At 39.4% G+C, this 27,964-nt stretch overlaps 1 protein-coding gene across 5 annotated transcripts in view; it reads left to right on the plus strand.

Annotated features, from left to right (window-relative positions):
• The window catches only part of TRPC4AP (transient receptor potential cation channel subfamily C member 4 associated protein), a 61,995-nt gene that overhangs the window by 24,645 nt on the left and 9,386 nt on the right, over window positions 1–27,964 (plus strand). For 3 of the 5 annotated variants that reach the window (XM_031433941.2, XM_031433937.2, XM_031433938.2), the window contains exons 4-10: window positions 1,800–1,857; window positions 3,275–3,330; window positions 5,447–5,575; window positions 8,862–9,069; window positions 15,415–15,600; window positions 23,640–23,806; window positions 26,684–26,815. In XM_031433941.2, coding sequence (XP_031289801.1) covers window positions 1,800–1,857; window positions 3,275–3,330; window positions 5,447–5,575; window positions 8,862–9,069; window positions 15,415–15,600; window positions 23,640–23,806; window positions 26,684–26,815 — 936 coding nt within the window. The remainder of the gene's footprint in view (window positions 1–1,799; window positions 1,858–3,274; window positions 3,331–5,446; window positions 5,576–8,861; window positions 9,070–15,414; window positions 15,601–23,639; window positions 23,807–26,683; window positions 26,816–27,964) is intronic. The other 2 variants (XM_031433939.2, XM_031433940.2) reach the window with 1 other exon arrangement.

Here is a 27,964-nt window from a genome sequence, read left to right on the forward strand (position 1 = left end):
TTGTCCTGAGGGATGTAAGAAATCTAGATTCTTATGTGAAATCTCCCAGCTTTTCAGTAGATATGGACCAAATGAAATATGTCAGTGGGCCAGGTATGATCCTTATCTTGGCATTCAAAGATTTTTACTTTATTCACTGACATACTCCGTTATCCATTTTATTTTAAGTATAATACTCTATGCAGATAAGCATCTTACATCTTCTTGGATGACTCTGAAAAGTGGGGCATCTTGTTTGAAAAGCATTTGTGTAGTAGGCCTCAAAACCTTTAAAGATCATTACTCAGTTTGCCCTGTCGTTTCCATTTCTGTGAATCTCTCATGAAGACGTAAGTCAAAATGAGATAAAGCATTGTATACAAAGATGCTTAGTGTAGCATTATATATAATAGTTAAAAGTATCCATCAGGAGGAAGGTAATTTTTGTTTTCTATAAGGTCAATGGTGATATTGTTGATACTCTATTATTTTTTATTCTCTACTTAATTAGTTTCCATTTTAATCCTTGTTATTTCTTTTCTTCTGCTTGCTTTGAATTTGGCTTGCGCCTCTTTCCAATGAAGTTGAAGTGGAAGATTCTGTTATTGGTTTAAGATTGACCCACCTCCTTTTTTTAATATAAGCATTTACAACTATAAATTTCCCTCTAAATACTGCTTTAACTGTATCACAAGTTTCAGTATACTGATCCATCTCAAAGTATTCTAATTTCCCTTGTGAATTCTTCTTTGACTCATTGATTGTTGAGAATTTGATTTTTAATCATCTACTTTTATAAATTTCCCAAATTTCTCTCTGTTACCAATTTATAATTTCATTTCATGTGGTAAACGAGCATGCTTTGTATGATTTCAATCCTTTTAAATTTAATGAGGCTTACTTTATGGTCTAACATATGATTTATCCTAGAAAATATTCCATGTTTGCTTGAGTATAATGTGTATTCTGCCCTTGGTAGGCAGGGTGTTTTATAGCTGTCTATTGGAACTTGTTGTTTTATAGTGGTCAAGTCTTCTTCTTTGGTGATGCCTGATTGTCTATCCTTTATTGAAAGTCAGATATCGAAGTGTCCAACTATTGGTTTTGAATTGTCTGTTTCCTTCCATTCTGTCAGCTTTTGCTTCAGTGTATTCTGAGGCTCTGCTGTTAGGTGCATATGTTTATAATTATTGTATCTTCCTGATGGATTGACCTTTTTATCATTATAAACTGTCCTTTGTTTCAACAGAATGGGTTTTCAATGCATATTTATTGTAAACCATTGAAGCAAAATTATGTGTTGTATTAGAGGTATGTAAAATGAAAAATGAATGGATATCCTCCTCAGTTCCCTGTAGAAATTAGTATTAACAGTATTGGTATATCTTTTGTGATTCTTTTTATAAACTTATATTTGTAAAAGAACACCAGTGTTCTTTAAGCAAAAGAGGAATCACAATGATGATGTTGTGTAGCTTTAAAAAAAGTTAAAGCTACATTGGATCCCAGAGATTAACTAATTTTACAGGCTTTAAAAAAAAATGAGAGCGCTGAGGCCATGGAGAAACATTGACTTGCCCGTGTTTACAGGGGAATAGGTAGCTGAGCTGCGACTAAAAGGCAGGTTTCCTGACTCTTGGTACAGTGCTCATTTCCCAGAACTTCACTGCCTTCTGCCTGTGTTGAGAATAAGGGGGTCTTATGGTGCCACAACGGATATTTGGGCCATGAGTTGTCATGGTAAAGATGGTTTTTTAAGTTGTACTTTCAATTAATTGTGAAAGCTTTATCCAACTTTTGTTTCTTTTTTTTTTTAATAGCTCCTTGTAGAAATTCTTATGAGGCCTACAATCTCTATTCGGGGACAGAAGCTGAAAAGTAAGTATATTTGTCAGCCACTGGTCCTCATTTCCCAACCTGCTGATACGATGGTAATTCATAGGAGTTTCTCTTCTTTCCCTCCCTAACTCTTAACATAAAGAGGATATGCCTTACATTCTGCTGCAGGATGCTCTCTCCACCCCTAACTAAGCAGCTGTCTTTATGTGTTTTATACTAGGTTGGAATACAGCTCTGGTGCTTTAAAAGAAATAGTGTGAAAAGCACTGGGCTGAAAGAATTACATCTTTGTAGTTTCTCCCACTAGGTTTATAAGTTCTATGAGGGCTGAGATTTTGTGTTTTTTATTTCCGTTGCCAAACACTGTATATTCTGTATCTGCTCTAGAGTACGTGCTGAATAAATATTTGATGAACGAGTTAATTCCATTTCCCTTTGAAAATGAAAGGTCTAGAAGTACTGAGATGTACTGATGTGGTGTTTCAGCCTGCTCTGAAGTAATGAAGTAAATAAACAACCCAAAAAGCTCCCATAGGTTGAAAGATAGTGATGAGGGATATAGGACATCTGCATTGTCTCCAGATTATATCAAGTGACCCTTCTGGTCAAGCTGGCTTGGCAGGGTTGCCCATTGGGATCTTGGAGGGAGGCCTAACATTTTAATGAGTTTGTGGCAGCATGGGAATGAATGGAAACAGTTTTTAAAAATAAAAGTAATACCAGACAATACACTTTATACATGATTCATACTCAGTTTTATCATCTCCTAGTTTTTGGGTCACGAAAATTTAGTTTCCTTTTTGTTGCACTCTCCTGTTCCTGCTCACAGAGAAGTAACTAGTTCGTTATTGAAGTTAGCAGGTCAGGGATTAAAAGCCATTTTAGCCAATACAAATAACAACAACAACAACAACAAAACCCCAAAAACAAAATACTTTGAGTCTGTAGTAAAAATGATATCCTTGTTTGCTGCTAGTAGAACTTTTAATGGAAATTTATAACAAAAACAATCAAGGTGCTTATACTTTGAATTCTAGTAATTCTACTTTTGGAAATGTCTTCTAGGGAACCAATTCAGCACATGCATGAAAGGGCTACACATTATGTTATTTATTTTTAGTCTATTTAAATAGCAAAATAAAACAAAAACCCTGGATATATTCTAAGCAAACTACAAAGGGAACATGGCTTATTAAGTGTTAATACAACAGCTTGAAATTGTGAAGACCGGAGCATAGTAAGAAAATGGCTACTATTTCATACCAAAAGGCAGTACACAAATTGGTTTGTAGGTTCTGATGGGTGCCATGAAGCTCTTTGGTAAACAAGAAAAGGTATGCTAAAGAACAATCATCTTGGAGGGGATTATGAAGAACAGTTCTTACGTTAAAAAATTTGTCTGTTATACTATCTTTCCAATGAGAAAAATAACCAGTTATCTCCCTTTCACTTTTAGTAAGTGATGAAATGTCCAAGGACTGTTTGAGCATCCTGTATAATACCTGTGTCTGTGTAAGTACCCCACCACTGTGGCTTCATTTATCTCCCTACCACATCTGCAGTGCTTGAGAAAGGAACATGTGAGTAAAGGTGGTAGACATGACAGTTACTTTCAAACATTGGGAATTAGAACTTGTTTTATGTGTACCTGAGAACCAGTACCAACAAGTGGAAATTATGGAATAGCAGAGTTTCATAGTAATTGTTAAGAGCCAGGGCTGCTTCAGCAGGTAGTGACTCCTTTAGCCCTGGAGGTGTCCAATCAGAAACTGAGCAACTACTTGTTAAATGGATTCAAGCGTTGGAAGAGTGTCTGACCTTTAAGATTCCTTTCAACCCCATTATGCCTATTCCTTCATTTTTCTTGTTAGAAAACAAAGTAAGAACCAGAAGACCCACCCATGTATCGAGCAGGACGCTCTACTATACTGATCACTGAATGAGAAAGAATGGTGAATAGAAGAAGCAGTTTGGTAGAAAGAGCCTAGCATTTGGTGCTAGAACTTGATTTAGGGTTCTGGTTCTTGACTTCATGCTTATTAATTCACCTTCCTGTGCTTTAGTTTCTTACCAGTAGAGTGCAGTTAATAATCAATCTAACATCATAGGGTTGTTGTGAGGATAAAAATGAGATGATGTGAAAGCACTTTGTAAAGCGTTACACAGATGCTGATTTTTATGAGACATAGTACCTGTCTTTTGAGAACTTACGTCGTAAACTATAAATAGTGGATCATACACAGCAGAATGAAACAAATGCTAGGTAGAAATGAAACCTGAAAGTGATGTTAACACAAAAAGGACATTTAATTCCACTTCATTTTTTGCCTCATTCAAAAATAAGATTTAAGGCATCTTATTAGGAGTTTGTAAAATCAACCAAGATCATTGATTTAGAAGCAGGTATCCAGGAACTGGGCTGAAAATAAAATCATTTGTACTATGGATGGGGTACAAATTTGGCTTTAAGCTTCTAGCAACCAATGCAAATAGAGAAATATGTTTCAACACTTACACAGTTGGACATCTGTAATAGTGCTATGCAATAGAACTATAATACAAAACACTTAGGTTACTTTAACTTTCCTTGTAGCCACATATTTTAGAAAGTAAGAAAAGAAATAGGAAGAAATAAATTAATTTTAATAATGGGTTTTATTTTAATGGATTTTATTTAACACAATGTATCAATAACATTATTCCAATATGTGATTAATATAAGTAATTATTAATGAGATATTTACATTCTTTTTTTGTATTACGCTTTCAAAATCCAGTGTGCTTTTTACTGTCAGAGCACCTCTAAGTTCAGACTAGCCATGTTTCAAGTGCTCAGTAGCCATGTGTAGCTAGTGGCATAGATAGGCACAGACAGACCCATAAGGTAAAAATTACTGGGGTTTTTCTTTTAGTGCACAATTATTCTTGTAACTAACGCCAGTAAGAAATTGTCCTTATGAAAAAAGATGATGTATGTACGATGTAATAACTCCATTATTGATAGTCAGTAGTCATAAGAGACAGTCTTATGAGGCTGTTAATAATGACACCTAATATTAATGGCATTCCAGAAAAATATAGTTCTGTTTAAAAAAAGAAATAAAAACATAAAAAATATAGAATAATATGATACAACTTTGTGCTGATCTGGCTTAAATCCAGATTAGGTGGAAACCTAGGGCTAGAGTTGCAAACACCAGTGCCTCCAAGGCTCAGACAGAAAACAAGAAATGTTTGAAGTTGACTGTCTTGGAGTGGGGATTTGTGCAAATTGTGACAGACGTGGAGTGAGCATGTCCTGCCTAAAGACTTGTAAATGCAAAATTTTAAAGTACTGCTGGCCAAATGAAACTTGGCCTAACTGGATGCTGGTTTGTAGCTGTTCATTTAGATACTAGGTAGATATGGTTAAGAACTAGGATGGATATCATGAAAAAACTCCTCCCCAGAAAAATGCATTTGCACACAATATTTTGTATATAGTTTTAGGGATTTAGGGGCTCAGCCAGCAATTCCTCGTGTAGTGTGGAACTGCTTTTCCAGTGTCTAGAAGGAATATTTTGCCCTTCATATTTTATTTTGTGGTTATAACCTATTCTGCCTTTTCTCTTCTTCTCCCTTATGATAGACGGAAGGGGTTACAAAGCGTTTGGCAGAAAAGAATGACTTTGTGATCTTCCTGTTTACACTGATGACGAGTAAGAAGACATTCTTACAAACCGCAACTCTCATTGAAGATATCTTGGGTGTTAAAAAGGTGAGCTATGTCCTGTAGCAGGTGGATGCCGGGTTGGAGGAGGGTGTCTCAGACAATTGGATTCACAAACCTGAATAATGTACAGAACTCTTTTAAAAAAGAAAAATTCTACCATACTCCTAGTGTTAAATTATTTTTTGGGTTATTTAAATATATTCACTAGGTTATACTCCTTATACTAATATGTCTTAGATGGCTATAAAACCTAAACAGATAAATAGAAATCAAACTAATTACGAAACTCAAAAGTTCAGATTAACTTTGTGAATTTCATGAGATAGCTAATGTTAATTTGCTGAGATCAAATTGCCCCTCATTAAATAGTATGATGTAGAATCTAATTTTTAGCATAGCTATCCCACTGTATGCTGGGTGATGACTCCATTCTCCTACTACTTTTCTATATTTGAACTGCTGTGAAACCTTCTTTCATTAGGATATGTTCCCCTTGGTGGTGATATTTGACTCTCACTACTACATTCACCTCTATTTTTTATCATTGGTCTTCAACAGTTAAAGTTTAATTGGCACCAACATAGGAGATACAGATATGAGCACTGAAATCCTGACAGTTGGTCATAAGATGGACACTCAGATGATCCAGAATATGCTTTTAAAAAAAAAAACAAAAAAACAGTAACACACTATGATTAAAATGAAGCCGCTAAATTAAAAACTTATCATCGAGAACTCACAGACCCCAAAAACCACATCCATAGACATGTTAGAGAATCACTATAATAGATTTTTGGTGTAATGCTTGTTAGGGCCTGGCTTACTTCCCGCAGACCTTGCTCCATGCCTTTGTGTTCGTTGCAGGTTGGCAGATTTCTCTCACACTATCGAGGAGGTAGAAGCAGCCTCTTAGAGTTGCTGTTGCCAGGAAAGAGTACCCATGCTCATTGTGGTGACCCCAGCTTTCATTTCTGTCTTTCTGCTGCACTGTCCCCAGCCCTGCTTGTTTTTGCCCAGGCAGGAGGTGCACAAGTGACCCATTGTCTGTAGGAACACATCAGAGATGTGTGCAGGTCCCAGACAGAGCCTTTGTGCCCTTTGATAAAAAGGCTTTGTTAGTTTCCCAATAGTTGTGTGCTCTATCCAGTGTGTGAGGGGGCTTCCAGGGCGGAAACTCCAGACTCCCTGGCACTCTCAGCATAGGACTCTAGGATTTCTCCTTCATAACTTCTCCTGCTTGTCCTTCTTGCCTTCTCATTCCTTCTCATTCTTTTCTGTGTTGCCAAAAGTAGTGATGAGTTTTGCTGAATGTTATGGGTACCTCGGTGCAGTTTGAAAGGGAGATAGACACTGTAAAGAAAGTGGGGACACATACCACAAACTGGGAAAACATGTTTGCAACCCATGCAGTTAACAAAAGATTGGTATTCAAAATTCATCACAAATTCTTGCAAATCAGCAAGGGAAAGACAAATGGCCCAGAAGAAAAATGGGGAAGGACAGGAGCATGCATTCCACAGAAGAGAAACAAATGGTCCATAAATGTAAGAGAAGATGCTTAACTTCGTTGATAACAGGGAAATGCAAATTAAGACCACAGTGAGAGAGCCAGCACAGGCAAATGTTGGTGAGAATGTGTATCACTGGAAACATTTCTATGGTGCCATTACCTTTTTATAGCATCAGAATATATCTGTTTTGTTTTCTGATTGAACATGCACATACTCTGTGACCCAGCACCTAGGAAAGCACTGCCCTGAGGGCAGAGGCATAAGTATTATGGCCTGGGTCACCTGTAACCTATGCCCAAGCATACTCGTGGGGAAACTGAATCCCAGAACAGTGATTCTTAAAAATGAAAGCACTAATTTCGGCTTCTTGAAATCATTCACTTGTTCAGTACACATTTACTGATAACCCTCGCTACCAGGTTCTATGTACTGAAGCTCTGGAGAGAAGGTAAGATACACCCCTCCCTCAACGCAGTGTCAGTTTATTTGGGAAATTAGGTACAGGAACAAATTATTACAAGATCATGTGACATGGGCAGTAATAGAAAAATACCCAATCCAGTGGAAGTTAAGTAAATTAGTGGGATGAAAGGTAGCAGATACTATCTAAAGAATATAAGGATGTTTCAGAAGGAGAGAATCTCATGTTATGTACATTTGCAGATATTAAGGAAGAAAAAAATGAGAATATAACAAAATGACAAAAGCATTTCATAAAATTCAATACTCATTCATGATAAAAGAATAGAAGGAAGATTTCTTTATATTGGATATTTGTTAAAATTTACAGCAAACGTCAGTCTTAATGCTGAAACTTTGGAAATATTTCTAATAAGGAAAAAGGCAGGAATGCTGTTAGCATTAACTCTGGATAATTGGTTCCAAGTGCATGTACACAGAGAGACACCTATAGGAATGTTCATTGCAACATTGTTTAACAGTGAAAAAACTGTAGTCCACCTAAACATATGTAAAAAGGAGCATGATTAAATAAATCATGGATTAAAATAGTGAGAAATGAGTGAATTAGAGCTACTTATCAGTGTAGTTGAATCTCATTGTTGACTGTGAAAAGTAACATATAATGTATCGTTCATGCTGTGCATGCAGAACAAAACCATGTATTTTTGTTTTATTTTTTACTGAGGTATAGTTGATCTATATTAGTTTCAGGTATTCGATATAGTGATTCAAATTTTTATAGATTGTAGTCCATTTAAAGTTAGTATTGGCTATATTCTCTATGCTGTACAATATATCCTTGTAGCTTATTTGTTTTATACACGCTAGTTTGCGAACAATACCATTCATTTTTATGAAATGTTTGTAAGTGTAAAAACATGCATAGAAATAAGAAAAAATTCAAAATAGTAGTTACCTCTTGAGGAGAGAAATGAATGCAACTCAGTGGGGATGCACAGGAGTCGTCAGCTATATTTGAAATAAGTTTAATGTCTTAAAAGTATCTGTAGCAAGAATGGCAATTTCTGATTGATAAAACTTGAGTGGTAGGCATTTGTTTTTTTAAATAGGCAAAATAGGGCACATGAGCAAAGGTATAGAGTAAGAATAGAGGTGCTCAGCGGGTTTAATCCTCAAACCAATTCTGTGAGGTAAGTTAGTCCCATTTAACAGATGAGCAAAAAGAGACTTATGGAGGTTTCATGGCTTACCTAAGGTTGCACAGCTGCAAATTGCAGAGCTGGGATTTGAACCTAAGTGGTCTAGCTGCCAAGCCCCATTCTTAGCAGAATGCAAAAGAGGGGCATATCCAATCTCAGATAAACTTAGCATGAGGATTTGCTTCTTGTCTTTTGTAGGAAATGATCCGACTAGATGAAGTCCCCAATCTGAGTTCTTTAGTATCCAATTTTGATCAGCAGCAGCTTGCTAATTTCTGCCGGATCCTGGCTGTCACCATTTCAGAGATGGATACAGGGAATGATGACAAGCACACACTTCTTGCCAAAAATGCTCAGCAGAAGAAGAGCTTGAGCTTGGGGCCTTCTGCAGCTGAAATTAACCAAGGTAAAGTCTCTAAGTTGTCAGAATTTTGACATTGTAGCTCTGAGATCACTCCTAAATCATCTAGCTCTTTCAGTATTTCTGGAGATTTAACCCATGTGAGGACTCCTAGAGTATGTAAGATTTATGTGTGTATATATCTATTCATTATTTTGGGGGGCCAAGTCTATAGCCATCAGATTTTTGAATAGATCCGGAACCTCAAAAAAGTTAAGAACCATTGTTTATCAGAGTTAAAAATACATATACCTTTTGCTCCACTATGCCTCTTCTGGGCCTTTAGCATGTATATATATGAACTTCTTGGTTTCCTAGTGCATGTAAAGTTATGTTTACACTATACTGTAGTCTATTAAGTGTGCAATAGCATTATGTCTAAAAAAATAATATACGTAACTTAATTAAAAAATACTTTATAGCTAAAAATGCAACCATTATCTGAGCCTTTAGTGAGTCATAATCTCTGCTGGTGGAAGATCTTGCCTCAGTATTGATGGCTGCTGACTGATTAGGGTGGTGGTTGCTGAAGCTTGGGGTGACTGTGGCAATTTCTTAAAATAAGACAGCAATAAAGTTTGCCACATTGATTGACGCTTCCTTTCATGAATGATTTCTCTGTAGCAGGCAATGCTGTTTGATAGCATTTTACCCACCATAGAACTCCTTTCAAAATGGGAATCAGTCTCTTCAAACCATGCTTTATCAGCTAAGTTTATTTAATACTCTGAATCATTTGTTGTCACTTCAGCAGTCTTCATAGCATCTTCACCAGGAGTAGATTCCATCTCAAGAAACCACTTTCTTTGCTCATCAATAAGAAACAATTCTTCATCAGTTTTATCATGAGATTGCAGCAGTTCAGTCCCATCTTCAGGCTCCACTTCTAATTCTAGTTCTCTTGCTGTTTCTACCACATCTGCAGTTATTTCCTCCATTTGAAGTCTTGAACCTCACAGAGTCATCCATGGGGGTTGGATTCAACTTCTTTCAAATTCTTGTTGATGTCGATATTTTGACCTCTTCTGTTGAATCATGAATGTTCTTAATGGTGTGTGAAATGGTGAATCCTTACCAGAAGTTCTTGGTAGGGTTTTCCCGCCCTCCTCCTTTCTTGTGACTTTGTGGTTGGTTCTCATTTTATTCAGTCATAAAATATACATTCTTAAAAATCTATGAATTTTATTATAACTAAATTATATGTCAAAGCTGATTTAAACATACACATATGCTGACAAAAGCTAACATTTGTTAAGCTCGTCTTTGTGGCAGACATTGAGCTAGCTTTTCCTAGAAGTGATTTTGTTTAATCCTCTAAGCAGCCCTGTGAACTAGAGATTACCATCTCCATTGCACAGTTTAGGAAACTGAGGGTCATACAGGTTCAGTATTGGATACCTGTGTGTGCCCAGGCACTAACTTTCATCTTTTAGTTTTCCATTTAGGGAATTTCTTCTGGCAAGCTATTTTTATCCTGTTAGTATCGATTACCTTCATGTGTCTGTTTGTAAACTGACAAGTAAAACTGGCATTGCCCATCATCCCTGGGGAATGAGATACTGTAGTCAGTTGGGTTTTTAATTAACTGAGAGTTACCTCCAAACCCAGTTTTCTTGGATTTGGAGGATTTAAAAAAGAAAGTCTATAAAATTCCAAAGTTTACTTTCATATCTGCGTGGCTAACCCGTGAGATTATCTACATGTGATGTCTGCTTATAGCTTTTGGAATAAAGCTTTATTAAATGTTGTATTTTAGCACATGAAGCAATACAGAGTTGTACTAGTCCTTCCTAACTCTCTGACCATAATTCCTATCTCCCTGCCCTCTACCTCCAGCCCACCCCTACCTAATACATTTTTCTCCAGTCAAATGCCCTAGAAAGTCCAAGGTAAATATAATTAAATTACAAGTAGATGAGAAAGATCTTAGTCCTCAGTGTTGTCATTCTTTAATTGAACTCCAGTATTGACTGTTTTAAAATAGGTATGTGTAGTAGTCAGCTTAAACAACAGAAATTAATTTTCTCACAGTTTTGGAGGCTAAAGGTCCAAGATCAAAGTGCCATCTGCTTTGGGTTTTGGTGAGGCTTCTTCCTGTCTAGCAGATGGCCACCTTCTCACTGTCCTCATGTGGCCTTTCCTCTGTACATGCACAAAGAGAGCTCTGTGGTGTCTGTTCCTCTTATATAAGGACACCGTTCCTATCAGATTAGGGCCCCACTCTTAAAACTTCATTTAATTACTTCCCTAAGGGCTGTGTCTCCAGATAGAATCATATTGTAGATTAGGGCTTGAACCAAGGGCTTTGATATGAATTTGGAGTGGACACAATTCAGTCCATTATAGTATGGAAAGCTGAAGTGTGTGAGATGTTGCCAAATTGTTTTTGTTTTGTTTTTAACAAACTGTGGCTGTGAACTAGTTTTCTTGCCCAGCACAGTGATTTATGCTGTCTTCCTGGATCTTAGATAATAAAAGTGTTAGAGCCCTTAATAGGCTTCTCAGAAGCTGCCAGTTATCTCTTCTGTCGATTCAGATGGGAACAAATGCATCCATTTGTGGAGAAAAAAATCATTCAGAATTTTAGTCAGAGATGTTGATAAAGGCACAAGGCAGGTAATTGTCAATTTACAGGTGACACCAGGCTGAGAGGGGCTGAGTTATGCAGTATAGGAGCTAGGATGGAATTCAGAATTATCCCAGAGAGCTGGAGAGCAGGGCCTAAACTGCAAAAGGAAAACTTATAGGAGTATTTGGTAAATACTAATGTTTTAACAAATAAGAAGAGAGAAAAGGCCTGCTTTTGGAGAAATTACTGAAAGTTTGGGTGTTTTGGTGATCAGCCAGTTTGACAAGAACCAGCATTGTGTGGTAGCTGTGGATACAGCTTTGAGAAGTACCAAGGCTAACCCATGCTGGGGTCCAGTCACCTGAGACTGTTTGTAAGTTGGTGAGTGTAATTGAGCCGGTGATATTTTCCTGGGGTGACAATCTATAACTTTCATCCACATTTCAAGAGATGAGTGACTCACAAAAGCTCAGGAATCTCTGGGGTGGAAGTCGGTCTCAGAACCCCAAGTGCTTGGCAGGTCACATCTGAAGAGCCATGTTAAATGTTCAGGCTGTGAAGACTAGGTCTTGGGATCTGCCTTGTGAGGAACAGTTAGAGAAAATGGAGCCATTTACCTGGAGAAAGGAGATATGAGTAAAAAAAAATCCAGGTTTTTGAGAACTTTTACATTGAATCCAAACTCTTCATTTATTTTATTTATTATTTGGAAAGAATACATACCTAAAGTCTTTTAAAAACTCAAACTACAAGAGGAACAGCAAGTCTACAGTAGAAAATTTGTTCCCCTCCCAGTGGTAAGCTGTTACCACCTCTCATCTGTCCCTCCAGAGATACCCTGTGCCTGCCCAGTCACATGGTGGAGGAGGGAAGAAGAGAGACAGGCACCTTTCTGTTTGTACAGATGGTGATGTGAAATAAACACCATTCTGCCTCTGTTTTCACTTGACTTTATCTTGCAAAGCATTCCATTCCATACATACAGAATTACCTGCTTCCTTTTTACAACTGTATAGTGTTCCAGTATATGGGTGTACCATAATTTATTTAGCTGGTCACCTGTTGATGGATATTGGCTCACTTCAACTCTTTGTCCCTACAAATAATAGCCTTATGTATAGAGTTTGATGTGTTGGATATTTGTCATATAAACTTTGATAGATGTTGGTAGATTTACCTTCCATAGAAGTTACTAGCTCATCTTCCCACCCTGCATACCCGTCCCAGTATAAGACCTTTTTAAACTTACTGGTATTTGTCAAACTTGATAAGTAAAAAATGGTATTAAGAAAAAAAGCCATCTCAGTGTATTTTTTTTAATTGAGGTGAAAGTCACATAAAAAGTTGACAGTTTATTTCTGTGACATTTAGTACATTTACAGTTTGTACAACCACCACCTCCATCTAATTCCAACACATTTTCATCACCCCAAAAGGAAACTCTATACACATTTAGCAGTTATTCCCCATTCCCCCAAACTCCTAGCAACCACCTGCTTTCTGTCTGTGGATTTACCTGTTCTAGATATTTCATACAAATGGAATAAAAAAATATGTGACCTTCTGTATCATACCTCTTTCACTTAGCATGATGTTTTTGAGGTTCATTGATGCTGTAGCATGTCCATATTTCATTTCTTTTTATGGCTGAATAATACTCATTATGTATAGTATATTCTACAATTTTTGTATCCATTCATCTCTTGATGGAAATTTAGGTCGGTTCCACCTTTTGACTATTGTGAATAGTACTGCTCTGAACATATGTGTACTCATGTATTTGTTCAAGCACCTGTTTTCACTTCCTTTGTGGGTATACTTGGGATGAAATTGCTAGGTCATGTGGTAATTCTGTGTTTAACTTTTTGAGGCGAAGTTAATTTCAATATAGTTTTAATTCACTTTTAAAAAATGAGATCATAATTATTTTATAGTCACCCACTAATTTATAGAGGATGAAAGAGAGCTAAGATTATTTGCCGAGCTCAGTGCTAGGAATAAATGTATTTATATGACTTCATATAATCCTCCTAACTAATTACCTTGTTTTATTTTATTTTTAAAGAATTTTCTTTAATGTTGTATTCTTTTGAATTTTGCTTAAAAATTTTTCTTTATGGGAAACCTCATACATATATAAAAATAGAGACATGTATATGACATACATACATGTTATACATGTAACAGTATAGTGATCCCATTTACCCATTACCTAGCTTCAACGATTGTCAGCTGATGGCCTGTCTTTATCTCTACTCCTATTTGCTCCTCCCTTCCTCAGCTTGGATTATTTTGAAGCAAATCCCAGACATTATAAGATTTCACCTGTGTATATTTCAGTGTGTCTACAAGATAATGACTCTTTTGAAACATAACTCCAATGACATATTATACCCTCCCAAATAATAGTAATGTCTTGATGTTATGAAATATATAGTTGTTAATTTTTGATTAGATAAGACATTTGCATGGTTCAAAAAAATCTACACATTCAAAAAATGTATTCACTGGAAAGTTTCTCTCCCACTCTGTTCTCAGTGACCTTATTCTCTTTACCTTTGGCAACTATTGCTGTTTTCTGCCCTTCCAAGGAGATTTAATACATACACAAGCAAGTGTGTACACACGTTAACTTTATTTTAAAGAAGGTTAAATTTTGGAGCCAAGATTTGAACCTGGAGTCCTTGCCTTCAAAATTTGTTATGTTCTTTATGCTGACCAGAACTTACATCATACTTGTCAGAGTAAGTAAAATGGGACTGGTGGAGATAGGAGTTGGGTAACTACTCAGTTTCTTTCCTTACCCTAAAAAAAAGACTTATCTTTTTTCTTCCTGCTAGTACATGTTTGTTATAGGAAAATCAAAGTATAGTTAAGTAGTTTTAAAAGAAGCATTTATATCCTTTCCTACTCAGGAATAGCCACAGTAAATACCTTGGTACATATCCTTCCATTCTTTGTGTATTATGTGCACATTTTAAAGAAGCAAACCTTAAAAATTTTAAAGAGAAAGGGCTTATGCCAATACTGTTTAATAATTTACTTCTTTCTCTAGTAAGTAAAGTTAAACATCTTTTTGGAGTCGCTGTGTAAAGATGTATGTACACGTTGTTCTTAGCGGCTGTGTGTTGTATCCCATTGTATGGATGTATCATATTTAATCCATATGCTATTAATGAACATAGTTATCTCTACCTTTTTGCTGTTATAGAAGTCATACCACTGAACCTCTCTATATGGATATCTCTGTATACATAATTGGTTATTTCTTTATGGTGAATTCCCAGAAATGGACCTGCTGGCTCAAAGACACACAGATAGAAGGCATAATCATTATTCCAATTTGTATTCTGACCAGTAGATGTAAGAGAATCTGTTTCCCTGCACCTGCTAAAATTGAACTTGTTTCTAGAACTTTATTACTATTTTACCTTGGCTTGGCATTTCATTTTAAAGGGAAGCTCGGGCAGGGAGGGTATATAGCTCAGTGGTAGAGTGCATGCTTAACAAGCACAAGGTCTTGGGTTCAATCCCCAGTACCTTCATTTAAAAAATAAACAAACCTAATTGCCTCCTCTCCCCAAAAATAAAATAAAATAAAATAAAACATTAAAAAAAACAGCAAAAAATTTTTTTAAATAAATAAAGGGAAGCTCTGTCACTGTTAAATTAATCATCACTTTTCTCATGCTGGTTTGGAGCAGATCAGGAGCTTGTTTTTATTCAGGGCTTTAGAGCTGGTCTCTGTTTTGAACTTTCCCCATTGATTCTCTCCTTGGCAGCGGCCCTTCTCAGCATCCCTGGCTTTGTCGAGCGGCTTTGCAAGCTGGCAACTCGCAAGGTGTCAGAGTCAACGGGTACAGCCAGCTTCCTTCAGGAGTTGGAGGAGTGGTACACATGGCTAGACAACGCTTTGGTGCTGGATGCTCTGATGCGAGTGGCTAATGAGGAATCCGAGCACAATCAAGGTACTCGGGGCAGGTCTCCTGAAGTGGGGAGCATTCTTATGGGTTCCTAGAGCCATCCTGGGCCCCTTTCCCAGGAGAATAAGTTGAAATTTGCTCAGAGTAGAGTTTTCCTCCGGGCAGTCCTAGATCACGATTGTTAAGACTTGATAGATAACAACAGAACCTCTCCCTCAAAGTAGATCTGATTGCAGGGAGAAGGGCTGTGTTGCAGAACCAAGAGACTGACAGGAACCAGTAACTAGAGCATTCTTAGGAACCCAGAGAGTTATTTTTCTGTCTTTTCCTCTTTCTACACATTTCTTGAGTCTTCTCTTTTCTCTGTTCTGATGAGCAGGCTGCCTAGTAAATGTGCAAATGCCTAGTCTCAGCTCCAGCTTCCTGGTGAACTACTCTGGCCCATTTTGGGTCAGGTACTCAGCCCAAAGCATTTGACTCTGGGGTCAAATTGTATGAATCCAGGAATTCCCACCATAATCATGCAGGGAGGAGTTTCATTCCTGGGATGGCAGCATGTGGAGCTCTGTGGACCTGCTTGTCAGTGAAACTAAATAAACCCTATACACAACAATAACCACCATCCATGTAAACTCTGTGGAAGTTGTTTTAAGAGCACAGAGCAAATGAATAACCGTTTTTCCCAGAAAATCTAAATTTCAATAAGAACACTGAACGTCTATGACACTAGAACTTCTGCTTGATGAAAGTTCCACTCTGGGCAGGTGTGGCCAAAAAGGGCTCCCTCAGCTCCCAGATGAGGAATACAGTATTTCACTGGTGGGAGGGACAGGCCGCCAGCTTTTCTCATCCCCTCCAGCTCTGAGTGAAAGAGGCTAAATTCTTGATGAATAAAGCCAAAAAGGCAGGGACACCTTTCTTTTCTTATTTCCTCAACTTTCTTGAGATACAATCAAAATAAAATATTGTATAAGTTTAAAGTGTACAGCATGTCAATTTGTTAGATTTGTATATTGTAAAATGATTACCACTGTAGCATACATTAGCTCATACCTCCATCCCATCACATAATTACTATCCCCTCTTTTTGTGGTGCGAATATTTAAAGTATACTCTTTTAACAAGTATATGACACACTATTATTAGCTATAATCACCATGCTGCACATTGGATACCCAGAACTAGTTAATCTTACGACTGGAATTTTAAACCCTTTGACCAGTATCTTTCCATATCCCCCACCCCTAACGACTAGTAACTACCACTGTGTTTCTCTGAGTTCAGCTTTTTTAGATTCTACATATAAGTGATATCACACAGTATTTGTATTTCTCTGACTTATTTCACTTAGCATAATGCCAGAGACTCCTTCCCTCCACCCACCTCTGTACTGCACTCATAGCACAGAAGCTCTACCCTGGCCCAGCAGGCCAGCAATTCTATGGCCCACATCACCCTTGCCCCAGCTCACTTGTAGGACGGAGGCTCCACCACGTAGGGATAGGCAAGCTGAGAAGACTGTAGAGGCTACCATTCCTGGTCAGAGTAGTGGTACTGAGATTTTGCCAGGAGGAGAGGTAATAGGTAAGAACAGAATGTGGAGAAGTTTGAGCCCAAGGTCATTCTCAGAAATAATGTAGATTTTGGTGGTAAGAAAATAAAAGGAGCTCTTTTTAATTGAGAACAAAAAGCCAAACCTTATGCAGTCTAGTTCACCAGGGAGAACCATGGAAAGAGGTGGCTAAGAAGAGCTCAAAGCAGAGGTTGAAACAAACCTCAGTCTCAAAAACTACCCCTGCCTGAATTTAATTGAATCAGACTTTGGAGCAATTTGTGCCTCAAGGCATTGTCAAAAACAGTAGAGCATTCAGCCAGCAATTTGTGGAGCCTGACAGCTGGGTTTCATACTAGGTGAGGCAGAAAGCTTAAACAGAGATGAGAGAAAACTGGATAAAGAGCCCTTCTAAAACCCTGTCATCCACAGACAAATACCCAAGGCTGCACTCTCTGGGGTGCAACACCAAAGGCCTCATCAGCCCTCAAAGAAGTGGACTGAAATAGACTAGCCAGGTCACTAAACAAATAAGAAAACAACAACAAGCCCTGAAAGGAGGAAGGGGATCCGCATCAAGAGTTGCTACAGTATTAACTCAAAATGTCCAGTTTTTAACAAAAACTGAGACATGCAAAGAAACAGAAAAGTATGACTCGTACATAGGAGAAAGCAGGCATCAGAAATTGCGTGAGAGTGCCCAGATTATCAGCGTTAACAAAAACTTCAAAGCAACCATTACAAGAATGGTGATAGGACCAAAGGAAACTATGCTTAAGGAAGTGAAGGAAGCTGTGATGACAGTGTGTCATCAAATAGAGAATGTTAGTAAAGAGACAGGAGGTAAGAGATGGAAAAAGCCAAATGGAAGTTCCAGAGATGAAAAATGTAGTAATTGGAATGAAAAATTGACTGAGGGAGAGAAAGGAACTGAAAAAACATTCAAAGAAATAATAACTGAAAACTTCTGGAATTTGATGAAAAGCATTAATGTACATAGCCAAGGTGGTCAAAGAACTGCAAGTAGAATAAACTCAGAGATTTACACCCCAACCCATCATAATAAAAATGCTGAAAGAGAAAGTCTTGCAAGTAGCAAAAGAAAAATGACTCATCATGTTCAAGAGTACTCCAATAAGATTAACAGCTGACTTCTCAACAGAAATAATAGAGGCCAGAGGGGAGTCGGATGACCTATTCAAAGTACTGGGGAAAAACTCAACCAAGAATTATATCCAATAATACCTTTCAAAAGTGAAGATAAGAGGGCAGAAAAATAGCTCTGGTAGTGGTAGTGGTAGTGGTAGAACACATGCATAGCATGCATGAGGTCATGGGTTCAATCCCCGGTACCTCCATTAACACGTTGATCACCCACTGTGGATCAGGTGCCCTGAGGAAACACACTGTCACTCAGATTTGGGTGCTGTGGCGATCAGTGTGTTAAAAAAAAAAAGGGGGGGAGGAGAAATAGCTTCCTAGATAAACAAGAACTTAAGAGAATTTGCTACTAACAAACCTGCCTTATGAGAAACACCAAAGGAAATTCTTCAGGCTGAAAGCAAGTGACCTCAGCCTATGATTCAAATTCACATACACACACACAAAACAGAGCATCAGTGAGTCATTATATAACTATAAAAGACAATATAAGTACATATTTCTTTCCCTTTTCGTAGCTAATTTCAAAAGCATTTGTATAAGAAAAAGCAGTTGTATAAAACTATGTGTTTATAAATATATTGTTGGACCTATAACTTACAGGAATTAATATATTTGACAGTAACAGCATAAAGTAGGTGAGGCCAAAGTTTATATTGGAGTAAGGAAATTATACAAGGTGGTAACTTGAATTGATGGGAAATGATGAAGAGAACCAAAATAAGAGGGTGAGTATAACAAACTCTAAATATTTACTTGTTCTCCTTTCTTTTCTCAGTTTTGTTAATGGACATAAAATTGTATGAAGTAATGACTGTAACAATGTACTGTGTAACAATGTATATAGTGTATTATACAATATATTGTATTGTTGGGTTTTTAGCATATGTAGTTGTAGTATACATAGTAAAAATAGCACAGGAAGAGGGAAGAGGGAACTATATAGGAGCTCCAGAATTAAGTTAGTTTAAGTCTGAAAAAGTCTGTCAAGTTAAGATGTATATGACAAGCAAGCCCTGTAGCAGCTACTAAAAAAGTAACTTTAAAAATATATGTACACCAGAAATTGATACATTATAATTGACTATATTTCAATTAAAAAAATACATATATATATATAATGAGAAAGTCATGAAAGGAATTAGTGTTATACTAGAAAATATTTACTTAATGCAAAAGAAGCCTTTAAAGGAGAACTAGAGGAATTAAAAAAAATATGAGATACATAGAAGACAAAAAGTAAAAGGCAGAAGTAAATCCAACTTTGTCATCAATAGCATTAAATGTGAATGGATTAAACAATTCATTCCAAAAAGAAATTGTCATATTGGATTTTTTTTAAAGGATCCAATTATATGCAGCCTTCAGGAGACATGCTTTCTTACTCAAAGATAAAAATTGGTTGAAAGTAAATGATAGAAGATGTGTCATACCAAGGACAATCATAAGAAAACTGGAGTGGCTGTACTAAAAGAGACTTTAAAGGAAAAAATGTTACTAGATTTTTAAAAGTACATTTTATAATAATATGAAAAAAGGGTGAATCTGTCAAGAAATTACAACAGTTATAAACACATATGTATCTAACAGGACAGCCAGAAATAAATAAATGAAGAAAAAACTAACAGATTTGAAGAGAGAAATAGACATTCACCAATAATAGTTGGAGACTGAAATACCCCACTTTTCAAGAATGCACAGAACTATATAGAAGGTCAACAAGGAAGTAGAAGACTTGAGCAACACTATAAACTAACTAGACTAAACGGATATATATAGTACATTCCACCCAACAACTGTAGAGTACACATTTTTTTCAAGTACACATGGAATGTTCTCCAGGATAGACAATATGCTAGGTCATAAAAAAAAGCCCAAGAAAATTAAAAGGATTGAAATTGTACAGAGTATGTACTTTAATCACAAGGTAGTCATACTAGAAATTGATAACAAAAAGAAGTTTGGGAAATTCACAAATATTGGAAATTAAACAATATATTTCTAAATAACTAATGATTCAAAGATAAAATCACAAAGGAAATTAGAAGATACTTTGAGATGAATGAAAATGAAAACACTACATGCTGAACTTAGAGAATGTAGCTAAAGATGCTTAGAGAGACATTTATCACTGCAAATGCATACATTAAAAAAGATTTCAAGAAATACCCTAACTTTCCACCTTAAATCATCAAAAAAAGAAGAGGAACTGTATTCCCAGAGCAAACAGATGAAAAGAGATAGTAGGATTGGAGTAGAAATTAATGAAAGAGAGAATAGAAAAACAATAAAGTCCACAAAACCAAGAGTTGGTTCTTTGGAAAGATCAACAAAATTGGCAAACCTTTAGCTACGCTGACCAAACAAAAAAGGAGACAAGATTCAGATTATTAAAATCAGGTATGAAAGAAGGATATTACACCCAACCTTACAAAGATTAAAAAGGACTCCAAGGGAACACTATAAACAACTGTATGCCAATAAATTAGGTGACCTAGATGATATGGACAAATTATAAGAAAGACAAAAGCTCCTGCAACTGACTCAAGAAGAAATAGAAAATCTGAACAGACCTATAACAGGAGATTGAATAAGTAATGAAAAACTACCCCCAAAGACAAGCCCTGGCCCAAATGGCTTCACTGGTTAATTCTACCCACCATTTAAAGAAGTAGTAACACCAATATATCACTTTTCTGTATAATAGTAGAGGAAAGAACACTTCGTAACTCATTCTGTGAAGCCATATTATCCTGATATGAAAACCAAAGAAAGACATCGCAAGGAAGTTACAAACTAATACCTCTTATGAGAACAGATGCAAAACTCCTGAACAGAATACTAGCAAACCAAATACAGCAACATACAAGAAGGATTATATACCTAATCAAGTGTATATACATGACAAAGTAGGATTTATGCAAGGTTGGCTCAATATATGAACATAAGTTTAATATATTATATCAATAGAAGAAAGGACAAAAGCTACATGATTATTTCAATAGATGCAGAAAAAGCATTTGACAAAACCTGATCTTCATGATAACACATTCCTTTATGATGAAACATTCAAACCTAGAAATAGAAGGGAATTCTTCAACCTGTTAAAGGTCATCTACAAAATGCCACAGCTAACATTATGCTTAATGGCCAAAGACTGAAAGCTTTTTCCTCTCTAAGATCAGGAACAAGAGAGGGATGTCTGCTCTTACCACTTCTATTCAACATTGTACTAGAGGTTCTAGTTGGGTAGTTAGTCAAAAAAAAAAGGAAAAACAGGCACCCAGAGTTGGCAGTGTTGGGCGGAAGAGTCCAGGCTGCCTGTGTCTCTCCCGTCGCCACAGATGTTTATTACTGCAGAGCACGTACGTGCCGTGTGCTGCACCTCCTCCGTCCACGCACAGCCCCTTCCGCAGTGGCCAGGCCCCTGAGCTGGCTGCTCAGGACGCTGAGGCTCTGGAGGCTGCATGGCGCGTGCAGACAAGGCAGGGTTCCACGTGATAGCTCTTCAGATTCTCTTTACGAATCAGTTGACTCCCACTGTTCTGGGAGCTAGGCCAAGGAGTCCCAACGCGTAAATTGAGTAATTATGGTTTTTCTCCCAGCATGCAGGGAAATATATGTGAATAGGTAGAATTTTCTTAATTAGATTTTCTCCAGTAAATTTTTCTTAGTTTTTTGCCCACTGCCACTTTAGTTGCTTTTAAAACTTGCAGATTAAAAGGAAGAAAACAAATAGCAAGCAAGCATTAGCAGAACTCAGAGTTAGTTTTTCATTTCCGTTTAACATATGTTGTGGACATGTGCCTGACACTTTTTATGCACTTTCAACATATTAAATCATTTAATCTTTGTAACATTGGTGAGAGATGGGCACTGTTGCCATTATCCATGTTTTACTGATGAGAATGAATACTGGAGCACAGAGACATCAAAAAATTTATCCAGAGCCACCCAGCTAGTGAATGGGAGAACTGGGCTTCAGATCCAGCAGTCTGGCTCCAGAGAGTGCGCGTAACCACTGGGCTGTGCTGCCTCTCAGTCATACTTCTTTCAGCGGCTGGTCGTCTTCCAGCGTTGTGATTTTATACTAGTGACATAACATGGCTGGAAAAGATAGTTCATGTCTGTAGGGTGCAGGAAGTTAGGTTCTTATGTCATGATGTCACCGTATGGGAATCATGACTCTGCACATGCCTTACCCGAATGTCTCATAACCACTGCCCTGTACCACACAGATTTTCTGGCCTTCACAAAAGCCTCTAGGGCAGCAGTTCCAGTAGGTGCTTGAAAGGACCTTAATAGTAACTGATTCATCCTTTCACCTTAAAGATGGGGACAACTGAGAGGAAGTAAATCCTAAAGTCTCCCTACTCTGACCTTTTAACACAACAGGGACCTAAGAGTGAGGCTTCCCAGGATTCAGGCGCTGGACTTCCTTGAGTTCTCACTCCTCATGGGGACCTAGCCGACCACTGCACTACTGTTCTTCCCGTGTTACAGAGCGCTTGAAAGCCCGGTGAGGAGGTGACTTGCCCAGTGTCGCACAGCCAGCTAGTTGTCGTTCCAGAGCCCTCAGTCTTCGTCACTTTGCTCCACCACGTTCCCGAGAGTACACTCCACCGTGGCCTGTGTGACCCCCTGAGACTGTTCTGTCAACGGGGTAGTAGAATAAATGAGATGGTTTACCTAAAGCCCAAACACGGTGCCTGACACATATTAAGTGTTCCCTAAGCATTGTGTAGCTGCTCCTGCTGTTACTAACACTGAAATTGGATGGAAGTAAAATCTGCTAGTAGATGAAGTGTTCATCTGTATCACTAGTAGCAATTGTGACGCCTAGTCTGCTTTAGGGAGTTGAACCTTAGGAAACTTTAGATGGTTCTTCTTTAAAAAAGAAGAGGAAAAAATCTTCAAAAAGGATCCCTTTTAGTCTTTTAGCGGTGTCTCTTGTGGAATCTATACAGAGGGACCAGGTACTCAGAGTCATTTGTGACCTGAAGAGAATTTGACACAATTTGCTGCTAGACATCTGGGCACTTTCGTTGGGGTAGGGGTGGAGGGTGGAGGGGGCCGGGGTCTGATGGTGGCAGGAGAAAGGCATATGGGGGAAGGGATGGACCACGTTACTGTATTGGCTGTGTCAGAATATTTCTACTGTGTGTTAAAGTTAATGGGGTAGAATTAGAGTCCATGTTCCTAAGTTTCTAAACTTCTGCCCCTGGGGGCCTGGAGGGAGCTTTGTGGCTTTCAAAGTCTCTGTCATGGGCTCAGGACCCAGTCTAATGGCCTGTTGAGAGCAGGCTTGAGGGGCAGAAGCATGTTTCCTCAAAGCAGTGACTTGAACCCTCTCTCCTGGTGGCTGTCTCAGCCTCCATTGTGTTCCCTCCTCCAGGGGCGTCTGAGGAGAATGGCCTGCCTCACACTTCAACTAGGACCCAGCTGCCTCAGTCAATGAAGATTATGCATGAGATCATGTACAAACTGGAAGTGCTCTATGTCCTCTGCGTGCTGCTGATGGGGCGTCAGCGAAACCAGGTGGGACCCCCACCATCTCAGAACAGGAGGGGCCAGGAGCAGGTGCTTCCTGGCCCTCGAGGTGTGCCAGGCACTCCGTTAGGCTGCCTCTCAAAGTGGCTGTGTCTCTAACCCAGCAGAGTGAGAGGTTGTGTTCCTAATCCCTGTTTTGCACGTCAGGAAGCCAGTCTGATTCCAGAGGTCATAGTCTTCTCACTGTGCTTCGCCATGGGCAGCATTTCTAGACAGCATTGGTGCCCAGGGCAGAGTGGGCAGCTTGGTCCTGTTAGCTGACCGTGTTAGCAGAACGAAGGGCCGATGTCTGGCAAGATGACTGTCCTGTAGATGCACTGGAGGAGTGGCCAGTCTTGTCAGCGTTCCGGGTAGTGGGCCAGAGCTTTATCAAGTTATGAAAACTAGGCAGCTACAGGGGCTCTCCAGACATGCTGAGGTTCCCTGAGCGTGAGGCAGTTCCCAGAGGGAGGAGCAAGGAGGAGAAGGAGGGTGGAAGGGTGTGGCAATCCTGTTCTGCTCTGGAAGGGTGCGGCACTCCTATTCGGACAGAGCAGTGGTCCTCTCTTGCTCCCTGCACCATTCTCCTGGGGGTGAGATGAGGCATGGAAGGAGAAGGGAATAAGGAAAGAGGGAGCTGGACACTCAACAGTGAATCCTTGAGCACCTTTTTGAGTCAGACGCTGCACTCACACAGCTCTGAGTGAGCTGGGTGCAGTTATCAAGTTAGGAGCAAGTTTAGAGAGGGGAGCCAGAAAGACTGGCTGCGTGAGGTGACATCTGGCATGGCAGTATCCTGAGGAAGATGAGGGAGCCAGACCTGCCAATTCCCGAGGCAGCCTACCCAGTGGGGGAGCTGGCTCCTAAGGTGGGAGTGTGCCTGGTGGGTTGGTGGAACAGTAAGGAAGCTGGGGGAGGGACTGGCAGAAGCAGTGAGGAGAGGAGGCTGAGGGTCACAGCGGGGCCAGTCGCAGCGGGCTTTCATAGGCCCTTTGAGGACTTTGGTGTTTATGTGAAATGGGAAGTCATGCTCTGGCTGTTGTGTGAAAGAGATGGTGGTGGCTGGGGCCGGCGTGCTGGTGCTAGGACTGGTGAGAGGTGCTTGCCTTCTGGATTTATTTTGAAGGCAGAACAGGTGGGATTTGCTGATAGGTCAGATGTGAGCCTAAGTGGAGAGAGGCGTTAAAGGTAACTTCCTTAACTCTTTCCAAGATTTTTGGCTTAAGCTGGTAGGAAGATGGATTTGCCATTTATTGAGATGGTTAAGACTGGTGGGTAAGAAGTGGAGGGCAGGCTTAGAGGGGAAGGTGAGGAGTTCATTTGGAACAAGTTAGGTTTAGATGTCTGTTTGAATTGGCACTTGGGTTACCTGCACCTGGAGTTGGGGGTCATCAGCCTGTGGTTAGTATTTAAATCCAGAACATCAGATGAGATCCTACCCTGACGTCCACAGCCCTGGGGCTTCTTCCTTCTGTGTGAGATGTATTTCTTATAAAAATATCAGTCATGATGTCTTACATGTGTTGAGGGCTTTTACTTTTTTGAGGCTCTTTTATAGTCATTCATTTTTTAATTTTGGGGGGTTTTGGTTAAGTTATACAACAGGTGGTGACCCCCACCGCACTTGGTACTTGAGAAACCAGGTTACAGAAAAGGGCCGTGCTCTCAGTCTCCAGGTGTGTAGAGCCAGGATTTAAACTCTGCTGCCCTGACTCTTCTGTCCCCTCACCACAACAGTTCCTGCTCCCTGAGCCTTCCTGTTACCAAGTTTTTAATGAATCACTGTGGTCTTTAGTTAAACTATGACTGGAGCCACTGCTTCCTTGGGAGGGCCATCAGCTGACTTCAGAATCCTGCCTTACTGAGAACCAGTGTTGTGCCGGCATGTCCTCATTTGCACACTTAGCATTTACTGAGTTCCTACTGTGTGCCAGGCACCATGGAGACATGGATTCACAGACTTTGTCTAGACTAGGACAGCAAGAGGAGAGGTTTCTCTGACCAGGCCTCACGGAAAGCTCTCCTTGGAATGGCCTTATTATTGTGGATTCGGGCCAGGTTCTCTGACCAGTCTTGGCTAACTTGAAATCACTAGACTGGAAATGCTCACCAAATGTCATAAGTTCCATCCCTCTGGTGCTAATGAGAGTAATACAGCAGTCACTTTTTTTAGCACTTCCTGTAACTCTGACCCTGCACTTCCACCACATGCCTTCTTGAGTCCTTTCATGTACAGCTTCATCATCCTTCATTTTCCATCCAGGGGCTCGGGCTCAGAGAAGAATGTTGCCCAGAGCCATAGCTTGATCATATTCTAGTCTCTCAAGATAAATTCCAGCCTGTGGTAGACTGGGAAAGGACAGACTTTCAGACCAGAACACCTGAGTTAGGGTGACATTTCCACCCCGGCCCATGTCAGCCCTGCTGAACTTCCCTTTCCCCTTGTAAAATGGGAATTGGTGGTCGCTGCCGCTGTGCTCCTGACTTTATCTGTAACAGATAGCTCTGAGAAGTAGTAATAACTTTGTTTTATGTTGTATAAAAAATTTTTTTAATAAATCAATAATTCACATAGTTCTGTATAAAAAGGTATAAGTAAGTATCAATGAACCTTTTCTCCCCTCTGATCCTGAACATTCGGGTTCTTCCATGAAGCATCTAATTTTACCAGTTATTAGTATCTCCTTCTAAAGAGTTTAAAGGTGTGTTTGTGTGTAGTGGGAGCAATGGTGAGGGGTGGAGTGAGTGTGGATGTTTTCTTTAAACCTCAGCAATCCTGACCGACTGTGGCTTTCTTTGTCCTGAAGAAGCATCGTACGTGCTGAGGCTTTGGTAGATCTTCACAGCACATTTGTCTTAATGCTTTTACCTTCCTACCCTGTCCAGGTTCACAGAATGATCGCAGAGTTCAAGCTGATCCCTGGGCTGAATAATTTGTTTGACAAGCTGATTTGGAGGAAGCATTCAGCATCTGCCCTTGTCCTCCATGGTCACAACCAGAACTGTGACTGTAGCCCGGTGAGCAGGGACCCCAACAACAGATGGACTTTACTTGCCAGGAAAAGCCATTCTTTGAGAGTAGAACAGAAACTGAAAGTCAGTCTGTGTAATCCCATAATTGGAAGCTACCTTGGGGAAGGATGTGACCCCACCCTCCACCTACCCAGAAGTCCCTTTTGAGGCCCTCCAGTCAGCTTCCCCTTGTACACCTCCGGGACGGGGCGCTCACTTCCCTCCAGACAGGGCCACCGACTCCACTCCTAGAATCCTGAAGTGCTTTAGGATATTTTCTTTTTTTAAGGGCCGTGGGCTCACCTCTACCTGATCTCTCACACGGTGCCCTAGAGAGTGCTGAACTGGGAGTCGGGAGGCCAGCTGTGCCACTCAGCTTTTTGGGAGAGCTTGAATGAGTCACTGAATCTCTGAGCCTCTGTTTCTCGCAAAAAGATCACTGGCCATCAGCACAAGGGGGAGAGTGCCGCACAGCTGTCAGGGCCCAGTGCCATGGGTCGTCTCTGGTCTCCAGGCCATGTTCTAGGGACTCTCCTCAGTGCTGCATCTCCCGGCTTACCATTTTTCTCTTTGGTTTTGTCAGACTGGACTTTCAGCCCATCCTTTGAGTTAACCTCAGGTGAATGTATTCTGCATTTCTAGACATTCTGTCTGGAAATTTGCCAAAAACTGCTTGGTCTTTTATTCATTTATTACTATTTTGTTCTTCTGTTATATTTTATCTCTTAAATCTTTATCTCTGTAATTATTCATAACATGCTCTTTTAATGGTCTTTTTTGAATTGCTGTGGGGTACTAATCTTGTCTGAGTCGCCAGACTCACCTCCAAGTGGAGTGTTGGCTGGTGTTCTGCAATGTTTAAAGAGAGGTCACCTTCATGGGGCTTGTTTTCCCTGTGAGTACCTGTGTAGCCAGGCCCTGGAAGTATTTCTACAGAACATTTTACTTTTGTCTGTCGGGAACTTCAGCAAGGGCCCAGTGTCCCAGGGTAGGTTTTCACGCTGAGTATCTTTGCCCTCCTGCCCTAGTAGCATGAGCCCAGGGTCCTCTTTGGGACCTGGGGGTTCATCTGCACCACAGCAGCACCCTGGCAGAGGCAGGCTTCTTTGCCAGCTCTCTAAGCTGGTAGGTGGGGTTTTTCTAACCTTTTTTTCA

Source organism: Camelus dromedarius, chromosome 18, assembly GCF_036321535.1.
Source record: "Camelus dromedarius isolate mCamDro1 chromosome 18, mCamDro1.pat, whole genome shotgun sequence".
NCBI lineage: Eukaryota > Metazoa > Chordata > Mammalia > Artiodactyla > Camelidae > Camelus > Camelus dromedarius.